Genomic DNA, 18,614 nt, shown 5'->3' with positions numbered 1-18,614 from the left:
TACTCACTCATACGATTTTTGGAATTCGATAACTTCAATATGCGATCTGCAACCCAAAATTACATTCTTATAGTCTTCAAAATCGTACACAGCATCTTTTGTTTTTAATCTGCCTCTCCATATTGCCATGAACTCCATCAGCTGACATACGTGTGTGATCTTTAGTTAGGTAGGTATTACAAAGTCAAACTTTCTAAATTGAAAACCCAGAGATTATTATAGTAACAAGTGATGTAAAGAGGATCCAATTTTTATTTTGAGCTGTGCAATTATCACACCACAATATCAAATGATTAAAATCTCTTTCTTTTTCGATCATTGCTGCAATTGCATTAACAATGTCATGAGCATCTCGTCCAGAATAGGCTTCATGCCATAGAATACAAATACTATTAACATTAGTTTTCTTTCTGATTGGTGCAAATGTCAAGTTCAAAGTTATCAATCATTCTACTCAAGAAAAACGATTCTTTGACTTTAGGCATGTCGGGTAACAACATAACTTTTTGTAAATCCATCGAATAGTATCTCACAGAGGAAGTATTTTCTAGGGAGGCATCTTCTTGATACTGATGTATTGCTTTACTTGCTTTAGCTTTGTGATCCCCGTATGCAGTTTTAACATCCTCTGGAATATTTGCACCTTCATTTACTTTATGTGTCGTAGTAGGTTGCAATTTTGGAAAACAAAAAACCTTGACAATAATAAAACACACTGAAGCGTACTTACATTTCACCATGTTGTTCTTTTAAAGCATTCAAGATCAATTTCGACCTATAAAACTGATTTTTACTCATTTTATAGACAAAAACACGAACGACGTGCAACGATTTTCTCACTTACTAAAGTTTCGCGGGAGTTTTGACGTTTATTTCAACAATTTCATTGACTTAGTATCTGCATGAACCATTTTAAATCCAAGTAACTACAAGCACTTATTAGGTTTTTAAAATGGTTGATGTTATATACTATGTTCTAATCTTGTAATTTTTGCATTTTGAAAACGTTTACTGTAGATATTAGGTTTCCGACTTTGTGTTACTTCGTTTTTTACAAATTTTTGGGGGTTTTTGCTATCCTAGTATGTGGAGAATGGTCTACAAGGTCGAAAAATGCAAAAACACACTTTTTTTTTAATTTGTCAGATACTAGGTTTTGAAATTGGACAGCCGATTTCATTTTACGAGTACATATATACTTTTTATCTTCCTCTAAATTATTGTTGCCAAATTTTATTTGCGCGAAAAAGAAATGGAAATAACAAAAATAAAAGTTATGACATCTGGTACACACAACGCCATTGACTAGTCATTGACCGCGCGTCGCTCTCGACCTTGTGTCGAAAGTTGTTGCACAACGTACTGCGAGACTGCGACACTGCGGCACTGATGCAGGAGCGGCTATGATATGTGTCCGTAACTTGAATAAATATTTAGTGGAGAATGAATGGCCTTTGTTATTCTCGCCGGATCTTCTCAGTGGGTAGCGTTCCAATCCGGTGGTATATTCTGCGAAGCATTTATTATATTTTATTTTTCAGGATAAAATTGACTTGTACGCATAAGTCACGAGCGCGTATGTACTAGTTGTAGTTAGTCTTCATAGTGGTAAGGTACTGACCTTATAACTTTCTCCAAATAGATTGGTAGCTGAGCTTACAATTCTTTTAATTTAAAATATTTACCGATGTAACCACGTGAATATAGTGAACCATTTTGAAATATGAAATTTTAAGTCAATAACAATAGTTTATCCTCCTTTAAACCAAAACGCCTGACTCTTTCACGGTAGAAATAGATCTAACCATATTAGCGACCCGTAAGCTCTCGCAACACTTCACCCAGTATGTACAGGGTGCAGAAGATAAGCTTGTAGTTCTCCGTCGACTGCCCTCTCCAGTAGAAACTTAATCCCTATATCAAATATTTCCATAAGCCCAAAACGCTTCACATCGGTTTGTACATATGCGTAACACATTCTTACACACATGAAGATAATATAAAGCATTTAAAACGTATCATGTATGTTTATATAAAATATTTAAATACGAAGAAGTGAAAGTTAGCGAACTCTAAAAGACATTGACATTAAAATATATTTCTGCATCTATTCTCATGTATCGCTAACTACTTATCGCTAATTAACCACCGCTCATTTGTTTGGTGCAAAACTTTTTCTAAGCCATTAAAAATACGTTATAGCGCTGTTAAATAATTACATAACAGTGCGTCAGTTAACTGGAAACTCTCATAGCTTCGTGACGGAAACTTTAGTGAGGTGAAAAAAGAGGTGTGAGTTCGAAAACCGTCAGTATACCTTACATTTTTATAATAGGGCAGTGTATACAAAATAAATAACAATTTATCAGTTCAGAACCAGATTATTATAACGAGAGTAAAATGTTATCAAAAAAATCAAGTGATTTTTTATTTAAATTGGCGGGGGCATTTCGATTTTTCTCATCGATTTAGGATTCACTATTTCGATTTTCTCATTTTCTCATCGGTAATAAAGTCGGGGCCATTACGCTACTATTACCTGTAAACTAATAATTGATCGCATGTGTCTGAATCTTGTAACATATCCATAATGTTGTTAATAATTTCTCTTCCGAGTAACAGTGAGTGCGTGTAACAAACAGTGGGAGTCGACTCAGTCGCGCATTCAAACTCAATCGAGTCGAAAGTGTACATTGCTGGGAACCTTATGTTTTCAAGTGTATTTAAACGCCTTATATATTTTCTTTTATTCATTTCATAATTTTTAATGTGTTAAACTTTATTTGGAAGGTAAGATTTTCTTTTACTTTATTTAAGTAAATAATTAAATGCTGTTAGTATTGTAATATTCAAAAGAGTAAAACTGAACAATAGTCAGCCATTTATGACTTCAACCTCATACATAAACGTAGACGGTTAGATTTATGATATACATATGATAGGTTAGCTGATGAACTGATCCTCCTGGTATTTAGTGCTTACCAAAACTCATAGACAAAATAACGTGAATCCTTGAGAGATTCCACTTCGAGATATGCGAACAAAGCTGACTGCTTTACGACACAAATAGTGTTATGTATAGAATGAAATAAAGAAGTTAATACCATTTGGACCATACCATACCAATAGCTAGTACCATTAGTCGTGCATTTGTATTAAAGGTGTTGATTTCCTATCCAATATTGCCGCCTAACAATCTCGCCTTCCAGTGGCAAGAATGAGCGAACCGGTATTTTGTATCTCAAGATTTGTGGTAGTGTTCACGTTCGTACAACAAACTCTTATAATTAAATCTTATCAACATACTCTTTATGGCAACTACGTGACATTAGTAGTCACGCACTACTCGGAAGATGAACTTATTGGAAAGAATGTAATGTTTCTATGCTTAGCTTAGTAGGCAATTTTGTCTTTTGTTCACTCTGAGCTAGTCTGTGGCTGTTATTTGGTCAGAATGAAAACCTCACTCCGTATATCACGTTTAATGAATCACAAAATAATCTGAACAAGCAATGATGAAGAATTGTCAATATAGAGTTTGATTACGTCACAATTGTGAAATGATGAGAAACGAAATTACCAGACATCCGACGTGGACCCATGAACATATCCTTACGAATGAGGATACACAGTGATTCAACGAACCTTGCGTAATATATACTTAAATGTAGGTAGGTACCTACTAAAGTTAGAAAATATTATTCATAAATAATATCTGATCACTTCGTGCTAGTGACAGGGTATACTGGTTGCCTATACGAATGACTTAACAGATGAGACTTCAACTTTATAGATTTAAGTATATTTTTATTTTTATTTTTTATTGCTTAGATGGGTGGACGAGCTCACAGCCCACCTGATGTTAAGTGGTTACTGGAGCCCATAGACATCTACAACGTAAATGCGCCACCCACCTTGAAAAGAGGGGCCATCCTCACAAGATCTCTGGGCGTGGGTATCTACTGGGTTTTAATGGTTATGAAATAAAATATTATAGAGCTATAACTGCAAGGCTTGTGGGCTGATCAATACCACTTCATTTAGTATGTTCTAGGTTCACTATTGAAACAGCTATTTTGTTATTTGCCAACACCGGACGTTCCGCTACTAGCAGCCCCTTGAGATCATATTCTGTTCATCATAAACACACATCGCGTTAAAAACATAACCATAATAAGTAATTTACAAGCCGAAAGTGCACTTCCAGCAAAGTAGCATGAACAACCTTTTCGCGTATTAGTAATTGTAGCTCTACACTTGAAGTTGTCTTTTGCAGTCGTCGTGGCCTAAAGGATATGACGTCCGGTGCATTCGGGTGTGTTCGAATTCCAGGCAGGGACCAATTTTTCTAATGAAATGTTCTCAATTGACTTCCACGGTGAAGGAATAACATCGTGTAAAAAAAATCAAACCCGCAAATTTTCATTTGCGAATTACTGATGGTAGGACCTCTTGTGAGTCTGCGCTACCCGCGCCTATTTCTGCCGTGAAGCAGTAATGCGTTTCAGTTTGAAGGGTGGGGCAGCCGTTGTAACTATACTGAGACCTTAGAACTTATATCTTAAGGTGGGTGGCGCATTTACGTTGTAGATGTCTATGGGGTCGAGTAACGGCTTAACACCAGGTGGGCTGTGAGCTGCTACTCATCTAAGCAATAAATAAAAAAACACTACTTTCTTAATATTATGGAAAGCAGAATTGCGTGAGTCTGCACTGGATTGAGAAAATGGAATACGTAATGGTACTTAAAATAATAACAATAAACGAAACAATTTATGAGCATTACTAACAGTTTATAACCAAACCTGCGATTCATAAAATCACACGAATGAAGATTAAAATCTGAACTTTCCACTGGTCTCTGGCGGATCTGCGTCAGGCATCCTTGTCGCTTTCACCGGCGCGGCGACCGGTATATTACGAGTCAATTACGTCACGAATACGATCCGTCTCGTAATAACTACGTGACTAACATCGTACTGAGTTCGTTTTGTTGTGAAACGGAATGTAGGTTAAGGTGGTTGAAGTACCAAAGTATGGTAGGATGGCCAAGGAAAATAGTAGTTTAATTAATATCTAATAATAAAAAACTACATACTAAATAGGTATATATTTGAATTAATACAAATGTATGTTTGCTTTGCGGTAAGAACAGAATAGGTACGAATAGTAGAGGATCCTGCTTGCTATTACTACCGGTAGTAGTACTTCGGCAACGGTTATCCATAGCCGAGCCTTAGAAATATTTTTAAACGTCGTTTGAAAAATGACATAGCCCGCGGGAAACAGGTAGGAGAGTTAAGTTCAAAACCGGATAGTGAAGAGCCAAAAGAACTGTTGAAACAAATCAGCGATTTTCTTTTAAACTACATACTATTAAATAAAAGTCTGCATTAAATAATACAGTATTAAATAATCTAAAACAATATGTTGACTTAGTATACTTCGTTGTACAATGCAATTGCTTTAAGTGAGTTTCCCATTGAGATACTCTACCGAAGAATGAGTATGAGCACAATATTATATTTTATTTCTATCTAACTCATTTCAGATGCAATATCTAGTCCAACTCGTGGTGGCATTCCTCTTGACGACGCAGGCGAGTAGTGACAACAGCACGCTTTCAGAAGACACGTGCATCACGGAACACGGACTATGGGGCAGCCTGCTCGAAGAGTGGGCCGTCTCTGCAACTCCACAACATACAAGACAAGGTATTTATTCGTTAGAATAATCTTTATTTTTTATTGCCGTATAGGCAGACGAGCATACGGCCCACCTGATGGTGAGTGGTTACCGTCACTCATGGACGTCAGCAATACCAGGGGCAGAGCCAGCCACTGTCTACCGTTTAATACTCTCCACAAGCCTCGTTTGAAGAAGGACATTTCATAGCGCTCAGGAAACACCGTGAAGGGGTGCTCATTCCAAAGCCGGATAGTACGTGGCAAAAAAGATCTCTGGAAACGCACTATGGACTCTGGAAACGCACGCAATCTCAAACTTTTTTAACTTCAATAGAAAAAAGTTTGAAGGATCTACCCAAAACTATGCTTTATGTTCAAGAACAGTGTCACAATTATCTACTAAGGCAATTATTCTCAACCTTTTTTTGTTGCGGCACATATTTAACGATTTCAAAATTTGGCGGCACACAAAAAAAAAGATAAAAATTATTTACTTACTACAACACACTGCATAAATAGTTTATCAAAAAATTTTAATATACGAAATAAACTAAAATATACCATAATATTTTTTTATGGATTTAAATATATATTCATGTTTAAAATATTTTTCTTTTAAAATGATATAATTTAATAATATTAACATTTTTATATTTTCGCAAAATTTGGCGGCACACTTTTGAAATTTGGCGGCACACAAAAGTGCCGCGGAACAGTGGTTGAGAATCACTGTACTAAGGATTTTAACTTTACTGGTAATTTAACAGATTTATAACTCTTCTAAAAATATACCTACATATAAAGACCTATATTTTAAACAAAAGTAAATTTGTAATTTATTTTATTAGCTTAATCTTGAGTAGATAAAGTAAAGAACGTTTTACTATTTTCCAGGCCGCATAATGGCGTTGCCCCCTGCCCACGGTTACTACGTATCTGACCGGATAGATCTCATGCCACCACCACCACCGCCTCCCCGCTTGTACCCCACTACTCAGCATCTGCCTCACCCCTCGCACTACAATGAGTGGCAGGCCAGTCCGCCACCGCCACCAGGACCTGGGAAGATTGTTAATCGACCACCAAATCCATATAAGGATAAATTTAAACCTAGTTATGTAAGTTACATGAAAAGTAGAGTAGTAGTTACTAAAAAAACAAAACATTAACCATTAGGAAAACTGTGTACTGAACCAACGAACTCACAAGCAAATACGTTGTAACTTTTTTTTTTTTATTACCCTTGTCGGCAGACTAGCATACGGCCCACCTGATGGTGAGTGGTTACCGTCGCCCATGGACTTCAGCAATGCCAGGGGCAGAGCCAAGCCGCTGCCTACCGCTTAATACTCTCCACAAGCTACTAATCTAGTAACTAACCAAGTAACTAATCGAGGCCTACACTAAGTGACAGAAATGAAGCACGTCGAATCAATTAGATCCAAACTTATAATTTTACATTAAATTTCAGTGCGGGTAAGTAGACGAGCTCGTGTTCCGGTTGGCTCTGAGTGGTTACCCAGGCCCACACACACACAAAGACCAAAATCGATATGAAGAAGTCAAAGTCGCTAATATATGCATTAGACTAATGACCTCACACCGTATACAAACGGAAAACTTGTTTGCTTCGTGGTAGAAGTAGGCAGCATTGTCAGTCTACCGGTTAGTACTAGTAGGATACAACGCTATACTCACCAGTACTGAAGATAGGAAATAGAGAAACAATTAGGTAGAAAAATTCAGGTTATTTTTTTTTCTATTCTTCTGTTCCATCTTAGGTTATTATGGACGGACGTCAGACTAAAAGTACTAAGCCCAGGCGAGATAGTAACTTCTTTAAGCTAGTTGTAGTCCTAGTCTTTTACAAATACTACTAACAGCGGTGATAATATACCTATAGATGAATTTAAATTTATATTAAAGTATAATTTCAAAATGGCGATAACCATTAATTACCATTTTTCATGTACCCATAGGATTAAGAGCGTTATGAAATACATTTAATGTTGCCGATGTCTGACAGCCTAATATTCTCATATTTGTTTCATCAGCCGCCTCCATCACAGAATCAGCCAATCCCAGTTCACACTCCGCAGCAGCCATACGCTCCTGGAGGATTAGTCGACCGGGTGGACGAGACCAAACCGAGCAAACCACAGAAGCAAGTTTCGGAAACCGATCTATATTTGCTAACCGCTATAGAGAAATTGGTTTATCGAGTGGACTTAATGGAGAAACGGTTGCGAAAAATGGAAGAAAACGTCCATTTCGTTTTGGCTGGAACTGATGTGAAGCCGGGTAAGAAACATTTTCTTTTGAAGAATTTTACACATTTGTTACGTAGAAAACTGAATGTAACTGGGTACTTACACGGGAAAAAAATAAACTTCTTCATTATTTCCTATTACCTACTGAAAAAAGAGCAACGAAAAAGATAAATGTAAGACAATTTACTAAAGACACCCAATTAATTGTTTCAATAACTTTCACTACCACGCGTACAAATGTTCCGTGTTATTTTATACCGATCAAGTATCAGTACCAACCTGTATCAAATTACGAAACATTACAATGCAGAGCCCTGCGCCAGTAACTTTACTCGCGTCGGAAGCGGCTGCTATTACTTCTCGACGGACGCGATCAACTGGAAGAATGCCAACTACGCGTGTCGGAAACTGAAAGGCAACTTGTTGGAGCTCGACGCGGACGACGAGAAGCGGCACTTGTTCGCCAACTTGCTCTCCGACAACAGACTGAAGGGTGCGTCCAATTATGTTGTTTCTATTTTATTTTCTGCTTTACGTCCTAAATATTTTGCAGGTGCACTCATAGTTAGCGTTCTGTTAATAATGTATTTTAATAATGCTGGACAATGTGATACATCAGGGATGTTTTAAGCCACTTGCTAAAGTATCGCTAGCGTTAACTTAAATTCAAGTAATTTCTATCGACTCCAGGTGCAGATTATTGGACGGGAGGTCTGAATCCAGGTCTTCTATGGATCTGGTCCCACTCCGCCAAGCCGGTGTCATCCAACAATACAAACACAAGCAGCTCGCACAGCATCGCGGGCGAGGGTCGGTGCTTGGCGCTGGTGCATGACCCGGCTCTCCACTCCTACCTGTACCGCGGACAGGACTGCGCTCTGAGACACAGATATGTTTGCGAAAAGGAAGAAGATAATGACAAGTTGGGGAATGAAATAGAAAGGGTCGCCAAGAAATTGAGAGAAGTTAAGAGGAAATCTAGAATTTTGATTAGTGGAGAAGACCCGTGATGCAACTGATGCTACTTGCATCGCGTCCCAGCCGTGCACTTGTTCACTTACATAATTAATAGTGACTATTTGTGCAGCCGAGCAGAACTTCACGCTCGCACGCACAAACCAACACACACTGCACATTTATTTAAGCTTGTATAAGTTAGTTCATTAAATGTTAGTTCCAGCTTATCTCGCAAGCGAAACTTCAAGCAAATGCGTACATTAGTCATTGTCAACACATGTAGATAGATATACCTATTGCTTCTAGTTACATTGTAAGTGATCGTAGTATATGGTAGAAGTGGGTGGGTGGAAGTCGTCTCCGTGACTGAAGGAGGATCGCTCAAAGCAAACGGAGTCGATGCATAGAGCAATATTTTTTCTAAAATTAGGATTAAATTAAAACACCAAATCGTTTATGCTAACTTATTTATATCTTTGAATATTTACAAAATTACAGGGTATATATAAGTCACAACAAAAATAAATTATTACTAAATACAAAACACAGAAAATGAGTAACTAAACTGCAGAAGTATCGTATAAAGTAAGTAATCGAAACACAAGTGGCGGACCTGTCCGGCTCCACCGAGCGCCCCGCACTGTTAGCGACTACGCGGACCGCGACGGCGGACGGCGCGGCGTGGCTCGGCGGGGCGGGGCGGGGCGGGGCGGGGCGGGGCGGGACGGGCAGATAGAGGACTGATTTTTTTTTTAATTGCAATAGTAGGCAAAAGCCTTAAAAACATAAGTTTTTATACATTAATAGTTATAAATAGACTTATTGTTATATATCAGTCGCAGATTATTTGTACTTTAACAATAAATAGTTTTTTTTTTATTATATTCAATTGTCTTATTCATTGTGCAGTACATTTGAGCTTTACTCCACAGCCGGATCTCTATCGAACGCATTAGTAATTTGAATACAAGCCAACAATCCAGTAGTTAATGTTCAAACGATACAAATATTACTCATGTTAAAATGATCTTTTTTAATATGAGTAATATTAGTATATAATATTATTAGGAGTGTTTTAGCCACCAAGAGAAAAAGCAGTTCAATAAGCTAATGAAACGGCTCTCCGGCTTCTTGCAATCGCCAACCAAAACATTATTGTAGAAAACAAATCATTTCACAGAATCATAAAGTGACTTTTTATAAAACTAATATCAGCTTTATTGTTTACAGCAAAATGTGTTTTTGCTTTAGTCGCTAACGTGATTAATCAAGTTTTAAATTTTAGTATGGCAAGAAAAAAATCTGTAGAGAAATAAAATAGCAAGAATACAAACAAAATAAATTAATGTAGTATATTTTGATCTAATATTTCAAAAGATATTAAGACATCGCCATTGTTACCGGGTCTCCTCGTGCAGCCCCCGGCGTGACGTCATCTCGCGCGGGCGACTCCAGCGCGGGGTGGGCAGAGAAACATAGTTGCGATTTGTTTATAAAACATTTAATAACAAACTTAGACTAGTTTTCTGGCTTCCTCGTCTATTCAATGTCTTTAAATATTTACAATTTATTGAGTTAAATTATTTACAATATTATTTTTGTAAGTTCTGGGCGCGCGTGTGCGTGGTCCACGGCGCGACAGTTAAATGCGAGAATGAGCCGGTCGTGAGGTTAGTTGAAGTGGAACTTGAACTGGAAGGGGCTGCCGTGCTGGAAGTGGTGGAAGGGCGAGTGGAAGGCGTCGTGTCGCTGCGCGTCGGGGTCCAGCGGGTCCGAGCCACCGTCGAACTGCGCGCGCTTCTCGGGGTCCGTCAGCACCTGCGGGACCAACCCTCGGTACTATACACACTCAGACCTCGCCGCACTGGATTTCAAGGTCAAAGGATAAGACGTCCGGTGCATTCGTATCGAGCGATGCACCGGTGTTCGGATCCCCAATTTTTGTAATGAAATACGTACTCAACAAATGTTCACGATTGACTTCCACGGTGAAAGAATAACATCGTGTAATAAAAATCAAACCAGCAAAATTACAATTTGCGTAATTACTGGTTGTAGGACCTCTTGTGAGTCCGCGCGGGTGGGTACCACCACCCTGCTTTTTTCTGCCGTGAAGCTGTAATACGTTCCGGTTTGAAGGGTGGGGCAATTTATGTCTCGAAATAGGTGGCAGCATTTACGTTGTAGATGTCTATAGGTTCCGGTAACCACTTAACACCAGGTAGGCCATGAGCTCATCCACCCATTTAAGTAATAAAAAATTAAATAAATAAACGGGGAGCGCCCGCTCTCAACTACTACTACGTCACGTATGTTTCTGTGCTATTCACTCTCAGGTATAATTCCAATGCATCAAATTAAATTTGTGTACAGTCACGGACGGCCAAAGTGGTTTGTGTGATGGTGACGATGAGATGATGGGATGATGAATAATCTCAAACATTTCCTCAGAGTACTCCTCATGGAACACACGGTATAAAATACAGAGAGAAATGAATTCCTTCCGCAGACCCCGAGGTTCCGAACGATCTGTGAGAATGGGATTATCGACAGTCAGAGCGGCCCTCTTCTGGATAGAGTTAAATGGAAGCTGGTATTTGGGAGGGGGCTCGCGTGTAGTGCCGGGCGGACATGGCGGCTCGTGTGACACAAACCTCTTTAGCGGCGGCGATGTCGATGAACTTCTTCTCGGCCAACTTCTTCTCGTCCCCGTGGTAGCTGTCCGGGTGCCACTTCTGCGCCGCCTTCCTGTACGCCTTGATGATCTCTTGTTTCGTCGCCGTCCTGCGGAGCGAAGGCTCGCGTCACTACCAGTATTACTACTACTACTACTAGCACGGCGAGTGGAGCGAACGTTACCTCTTGACGCCCAGGATTTTGTAATAATCTCTTTGTTCGGATTGTTTCTGCAGTTTCTGTGCTCGGCTGAGACCTTCCTTCGCTCGCTGAAACCCTTCATCTAACTCCAAAGCCTCCTTGTACGCGCGGATAGCTGTGAACAGGAGCGGCGCTGTAGATGTGTGTGGGGGGGCGGTGGGCGGCGGGGGTGCACGTACCGTCGTCGTACATCTCGAGTCCGAGCAGCGCGTCGGCGCGGTCGCACAGCAGTCGCGCGTCGCGGCGCAGCTCCAGCGCGCTGCTGCAGTGCCCCAGCGCCTCCGAGTACAGCTCCTCCTGTACAGTCAGGACGTGTTGGAATAGTGAATACTATTACTTATTAAATATGCCGGAAATTACTCTTTATTTATCTCATAAGATTATAGTTCTGCATATATTTTGGTTCTTTAATTAAAATGTATTGGCTGAATTGATTCCAGTTTGTTTTGCTATCCTATGTCATACTGATAGGTTGCGTCGTGGATATTCAAAGGAATGTTTTTTTTATTGTTTGCTAAATGGGTGAACGAGCTTACAGCCCACCTGGTGTTAAGTAGTTACTGGCTCCCATAGACATCTACAATGTAAATGCGCCACCCACCCTGAGATATAAGTTCTAAGGTCTCAGTATAATTACAACGGCTGCCCCACCCTTCAAACCGAAACGCATTACTGCTTCACGGCAAAAATAGGCGGGGTAGTGGTACCTCCACAGATAACCCCCAATAGATACCGCATTATTCAACATTTGTTTCAATTCGACTTCACCAAATTTTGAGGTAAGCATGAGTGACGGGGGACGTGTCAAGTGTGCTGTGATTGGATATTTCAAAGACAAACTTATAATGCATCAAATCATAGTGATGGGACAGCTTTAAAATTGTTGATCGATAAATTTGTAGGATGATCTGGATCATTGATATTTTAATTTTATTATTAGTTATAAATAAAATATAAATTAATTCTAAATTATCCAATATTTATTAAAATTAATAAAAAAGGATCTAAGTATATTTCATTGATTTTTAAAATGAATCAGCTTAGTAAAAATTCGTCTTACAGAATTCTTAGGATCTGTCTTCCTTGATAAGTAAAGAAGTCTTATATCTATATATTTTTCCACGACACTGTTTTAAATCAATAATGTGATTACAATTTTCGTGATCAAATTGGTGATATATCAGGAAAAATACTTTCACCAACAAAACTACTTAATGTTTGTGTTACAAAACGTTTTTTCTTTATATAATATTTTACAACCTCAGGTTGTATTTATTGAGCTTCGTATGACTTTCTTGATAATGTTTTAAACATTAAACATTACTGGTTTAATAATAAGGTTTTTTTTGCTACAATAGAAAAAAAATAATAATGCCCAAACAAAGGTCGACTTGTAAATCACAACACTATCGATACACGTGCAGATTTAGACAAAGACAACTATTGTAATTTACATGATGAGTGAAAGGGACATTTCAAAAAGACATCAAGGGGTGCTTTGATATTATTACTTTTCACATTTCTTAACAGTATAAGTTGAACTCTGGTTTATTCGAATTAGGTTAATGTAATAAAAGTACAGACAAGTAACAGTAGTTACCGATGAAATGTTATGCCATCTTTTTGATAACCACATGTCTTAGATGACTTGCCACACCATTTTATTGCATAGGAAGCCATTTATAATATTATTTGAATTTAAAACTATCTTTAAATATTGGCAAGAACTCGGCGTGCTTACGGGTCTTAAACTTGGTCAATACTGATGTCGTGATTCTTAGCGTCACTTCATATACTAGCTAAATCACTAATGTGCTGTGAACATTTGTGGCCCTGTATGCGGAATCTATTGGGGGTTATCTGTGGTGTGGACTCACAAGAGGTCCTACCACCAGTAAGAAATAGAATAGAAAAGAATGTATGTAAAGGTCCCCCAGATGATAAGTAGTCACAGTCGGTGAGGCGGGGCACAGCTCTGCAGTTGTGGTGTGTGAGCTTGTGTCGCTCATTAAAATAGGTGCAGCAACTGAGGTGAGCTCACGCGAGCGAAATTAAGCTTATGAGACAATGAAGTTTATTTTTTTTTCAAACGCTCTTCAAATTTGTCATCATACTACATAAGTTTTATTTAAAAAGAACGAGAAAAGAAAATCTATGTCAAAGCCTAAGATCGAGTGTGTTCATACCTTCACCGCACAAGAGCAGAGCCACCTTCGGGCCTCGAAGATCACCAGAGTGACTTCTGTCTCTACGAGCAGGACAGCGGAAGCACTCTTCATGCATCCTGCAAAATCTCTCGCTGAACTCTTGTCTTCACACTCCTGGAGAAGTTTGTCCACTTTTTTCACCTTCTTGTAAAACGGAAAACATTTCTTGTGCTCCGGATCTAATTTTAGACATTCTCTGATTTCCTGGGGAAGTTGAAAAGTTAATATGACTGTTTACAATTAATTAAATTGAACAGATTTAATGAGAGGTACTCACTTTGAGCGCGTCACTGACATGTCCCAATTTGTACAACAAGGTAGCGAGCCGGTAATATCCATCAGTAGAGTCTTGCTGTAATCTATTTACTGATCTTATGTCTGACACGGCCGAAAATAAATCATTCTGAAAACGAAATTACAAAAACACTATGAATCTTTAATATCATTTTTATGAAATATTGTAACATCAAGTATTTTTAAGTGTTATATTTCTTCGATACTTTTAATAATATATTTTGTGTGACAATTCATTATTATGATTTTAAATTAAATAAAAAGATGGGGGGTCTACCCACAAACAGCAATTTCTATGGTGCTTTTCCTCTCAGGACAGAAGTTTGATTTAGGAAAGAGATTAGTTGTTGTAATATTCAACAGTCTGCCTCAGTTTGAAATGAAGGGTAAATATTTGACAAATAGCTGGTTACCAAAGCCACGTAGGACTCTGCCCGCAGCTGCCGCAAGTGTGCGCTCCAGGGGGACACGTCGAGCAGGCGGGTGGCCAGCTCCACGGCGGCGCGGTGGTCTCCCCCGCGGTAGTACGCCTCCACCAGCCGCAGATCGTCTATGTACTCGTCTATCCTGTGGTACTGATTGATTGCTTCTTCGTTGTACGGATCCGCATATGTCTACAAATTAATTGAATATGTTTAATAGTGAATACATAAGCTTTATACCTGTAGGGAACAAACAGGGTACAGGGTACCAAATATAGGGTTCAGATGCATTATTCTGGGGATCTCTAAAAATCGTATAAAATTTTACATTAAATTAAAACAAAGTGTCATATGTCTTATGGGTAATAACAACGTAACTTAATACCCAGCAGCACAGGTCAATTATAGTGACAAGTCTAATACTTAGTAAGAGATTTATGAAAATATGTCTTAATAGCACTTTTGAGCCACAGTAACATACCTGGTTAATAAATATACATAGTATATTTGTTAGACATGTTAGATCTGATTTTATTTGCTTTAGATTTCAATTATAGGGTAGAATTAACAATTAACTACATATTCCAATTTAATTTTTTTTTATTCTGTTCTCATCAAACAGCAGAAGAAATTTTATTTTGTATGTGATTTTGTATCATGTTTCATTAGGAGTGTACTAAGCAGTTTTTCAAGTTCATCTTGTCATCTCTTTTTATCATTCAACTACACTACATTGATGTTTACTACATTATATGGTTACTACCCGCTACATTTAACATGTATTTCCAGATAGTTTTTGGTATTGCAAAACGGGTTGTAAAACTCATCATTGTGAACATGATGACTGTGACTGCTATTCTAAGAGTGCAGCAAAAGAACAAGAATCCCCCCTCCATACTCTCCTGAGCACTATAAAATGTCTACATGAAGTTTTAATAGAACCCATGCAGTTGGTATAGGTTGTCTGTATGCCTGCCTTCTTAGCCATTAAAAAAAGTTAACAACAATATTTCAAAAGATAGTAATAAAGTAATTTTTTTAGAGAAATTGATTATTCAATAATCTTGATTCTTCTTATCATACATTTATCAAAAAAATTCAACATAATATGTGATAGCATAACATAGAAATAATATTTCTAGAAACTCACTTTTTCACTCTTTTTTTGATATTTAAGAAATATTCATAAAAATTGTAATGTATGTGGCCCACATTCTACACTGTGTGATACATTAATGTATGGTCCAGCGGTCGACATTGCAATTAATTAAATATTTTCACACATCTGTAATCTGTACCTTTTTTATAAATATGCCCAATTTAACATTTTATATTATTCAATATCTATACAGTAGATGTTTCTTATCTAAAAAATAAAATTATACTAATAAGAGTTTTCCAATTCACATTGTAAGTTTTTACAAAGACATTTCCTTTGTTCTTATTGATATCAAAAACAATAACTATGACTACTTATTCAGCATGCACTCAAGGCCGTATTAGACTGATAGATTGTTAAAATACCTGTCTTTTGTTGTAACAAAACATTAATATATTCATTTTACAAAAAGAACAGATAAGACTTACCAATAATTATTCACCACACACAATTAAATTAATGTATTGATAATGTTATTATGATAATGCACGCATATGGCTTATGTTACAAGCCAGATTTTTTTATTGTTGTTATTTATTGTGTTTTTTTTAGCTTGTAATGTGGATTGTGTGCCTAATAAATCAAAAATTATATGTTTGAAGATTGAATTACAGTATTTAGGCTGCCCTATACTGTTATCTAGACATAATTTTCACAGTATTGAAATGAAAAAGTTTCTATTAGTATTAACATAGTGATGTTTTACAGCCCTACTGAGTCCTTACACGTTGAGTGGGCCATGAACTTATTTTACCCATCATTAGAAATAAAATATACTTACGACTTCTAAATAATCATTTTTGGCATCAGTATATTGTGCTAATTTGAGGTAGACATTCGCTCGCTGTAGTCTCGCTGATGTGAAGTCAGATTTCAGCTCTAGCACCTAGAAAATAAACATTTATTGCTATAACATAAATTCAAAAAAACACTTGCAAAATATACAAGTGAGGTTGTCATATACCTTTGAAAAGTCTTGAAGTGCGAATTTTGCTTTTCCGAGGGCATAATACACTGTACCTCTCTTGAAGTATGTAAGATAGTTGTGTGGATCTCCTTCTACAGTAAAAAAAGCATATTTTGGTAAATGTTAAAAACATTTTACTTAGATTGTAACTAGAGGTTTGATATGAGCTTGTGACCTTGATTCCCTATCAAGATTAAGCCTGAAGCACTCACCGACAGCTGCGTGATAATGAGTCAAAGCGTCAGAGAGTTGTCCTCGAGCCAAGAAGTCTCTACCCAACTCCAAATGCTTATTGACCTCCGCCTGCGTCGCGCACTCTGAAACTGCACGTCCACGTTTTAAAATACAAAGTTTCATACAGTATAATCATTAATAAAATAGTTTCAAATCCGTATTTTTTAACCTACATTCTAAAACAACTTCAAAGATTAAAAACACAAGGCAGGGAGTGACTTTATTCCAGCTGATACTCGCCAAGTAGTCCATTATAAACCTTAAATTAATAACAACACTTCTTCTTGCTAATTCACAATGAAACTGTTTTCAATACAAAATTATTATTTGACAGACCCACGATCCATCTTTCGTTCGTCTCTTTTCGTGTTTTGTTCTGATTGGTCCAAATCACTTAATAAAATATGACAGCTATTCATTGTCTAATCGAGCTATCAGTCTAATTTTTTTAAGGTTTTATCAACTGGTAAATAGACTTTCAAGTCAGGTCTTATTTCATCTCATTTTTTATTTTTGGAGTTTACTCCTTTAGTATCGATTTACATATATAGGCCCGGGGTATGAAAATTATGGGGACCAAAATCGTACTAGCATGTCACACGAAATGCGTTATGCGCCTGATTGGCTCCTGATTGCGTGATGCGTGCGCGCGCCAATCAGGAGCCAACGCGCGGCCGCGTTATCGCAGGTGACGCCGGGCTGCTGCGCCGGCAGTCCGCCACAAAGCCTCGTACTGATCGCGCGTTTCTCTCATTATTGTATTTTCATATATTTGTTAGTCGTTTGTTTTGTGTCTCGTTAATTTGTTAATAATCTGTAGTGTATCGTGTTGTCGTAATATAGAACTATTTCTCGTATTGTTTCGTTTAATTTTTTATATCCAGTAAACTCCAGTCGTGCGTCGGAGCGGACACACACACTTTTTTTTTTTCTTTTTTTTTATTGCTTAGATGAGTGGACGAGCTCACAGCCCACCTGGTGTTAAGTGGTTACTGGAGCCCATAGACATCTACAACGTAAATGCGCCACCCACCTTGAGATATAAGTTCTAAGGTCTCAATTATAGTTACAACGGCTGCCCCACCCTTCAAACCGAAACGCATTACTGCTTCACGGCAGAAATAGGCGGGGCGGTGGTACCTACCCGTGCGGACTCACAAGAGGTCCTACCACCAGTAAATGAAAAATGATGAAGCGAAATGAGACGAAGTTGATTAGTGTGATACTTTAATCAATTGGTATAAAATGAAATGAAACGGAATGAGATGAAATAAAGTCTCAATAGAATGATGGTTATTTACGAAGACTTTTTCAGTGATCTCTTCCTAATAGAATGGAGCCTTGAAGAAGTCCAGCAAACATTTGACGGTGCCGATAGTGGATAGTTCACGATAGATAGTTCCACGACTCCACACCTTCATGAAGGGCTCTAAAAGAAGTCTCGCAAGATGATCACGAGTCTATCTAGCACGTCTGTGTTTTACATTTTGTAAATCAAACCATTACTTCTCGTTTTATACTGAGACACTATTTCATTTTG

At 37.9% G+C, this 18,614-nt stretch overlaps 2 protein-coding genes across 2 annotated transcripts; one reads left to right on the top strand and one right to left on the bottom strand.

Moving 5' to 3' along the window:
* The first annotated feature begins 2,546 nt into the window (after positions 1 to 2,546).
* On the top strand, positions 2,547 to 9,798 carry LOC101737575 (uncharacterized). The gene is made up of 6 exons (XM_021346846.3): positions 2,547 to 2,790; positions 5,552 to 5,714; positions 6,582 to 6,805; positions 7,742 to 7,988; positions 8,268 to 8,450; positions 8,648 to 9,798. Exons 2-6 carry the CDS (start codon positions 5,552 to 5,554, stop codon positions 8,965 to 8,967), a joined length of 1,137 nt encoding a protein of 378 aa, XP_021202521.1. The 5' UTR covers positions 2,547 to 2,790; the 3' UTR covers positions 8,968 to 9,798.
* A 640-nt stretch (positions 9,799 to 10,438) lies between these two features.
* LOC101737435 (dnaJ homolog subfamily C member 3) lies at positions 10,439 to 17,441 on the bottom strand. The gene is made up of 11 exons (NM_001309623.1): positions 17,248 to 17,441; positions 17,053 to 17,163; positions 16,838 to 16,932; positions 16,655 to 16,759; positions 14,706 to 14,906; positions 14,276 to 14,401; positions 13,978 to 14,202; positions 11,971 to 12,088; positions 11,774 to 11,906; positions 11,569 to 11,698; positions 10,439 to 10,732 (listed from the first exon to the last, which is right to left on the bottom strand). The coding sequence occupies exons 1-11, from the start codon at positions 17,324 to 17,326 to the stop codon at positions 10,586 to 10,588; spliced, it is 1,470 nt and encodes a 489-aa protein (NP_001296552.1). The 5' UTR covers positions 17,327 to 17,441; the 3' UTR covers positions 10,439 to 10,585.
* Positions 17,442 to 18,614: the final 1,173 nt, after the last annotated feature.

This window comes from Bombyx mori, chromosome 15 (genome assembly GCF_030269925.1).
Source record: "Bombyx mori chromosome 15, ASM3026992v2".
Taxonomy (NCBI): Eukaryota; Metazoa; Arthropoda; class Insecta; order Lepidoptera; family Bombycidae; genus Bombyx; species Bombyx mori.
The sequence above is the reverse complement of the archived record's forward strand: the minus strand, read 5'-3'. Positions and strand labels throughout refer to the sequence as shown.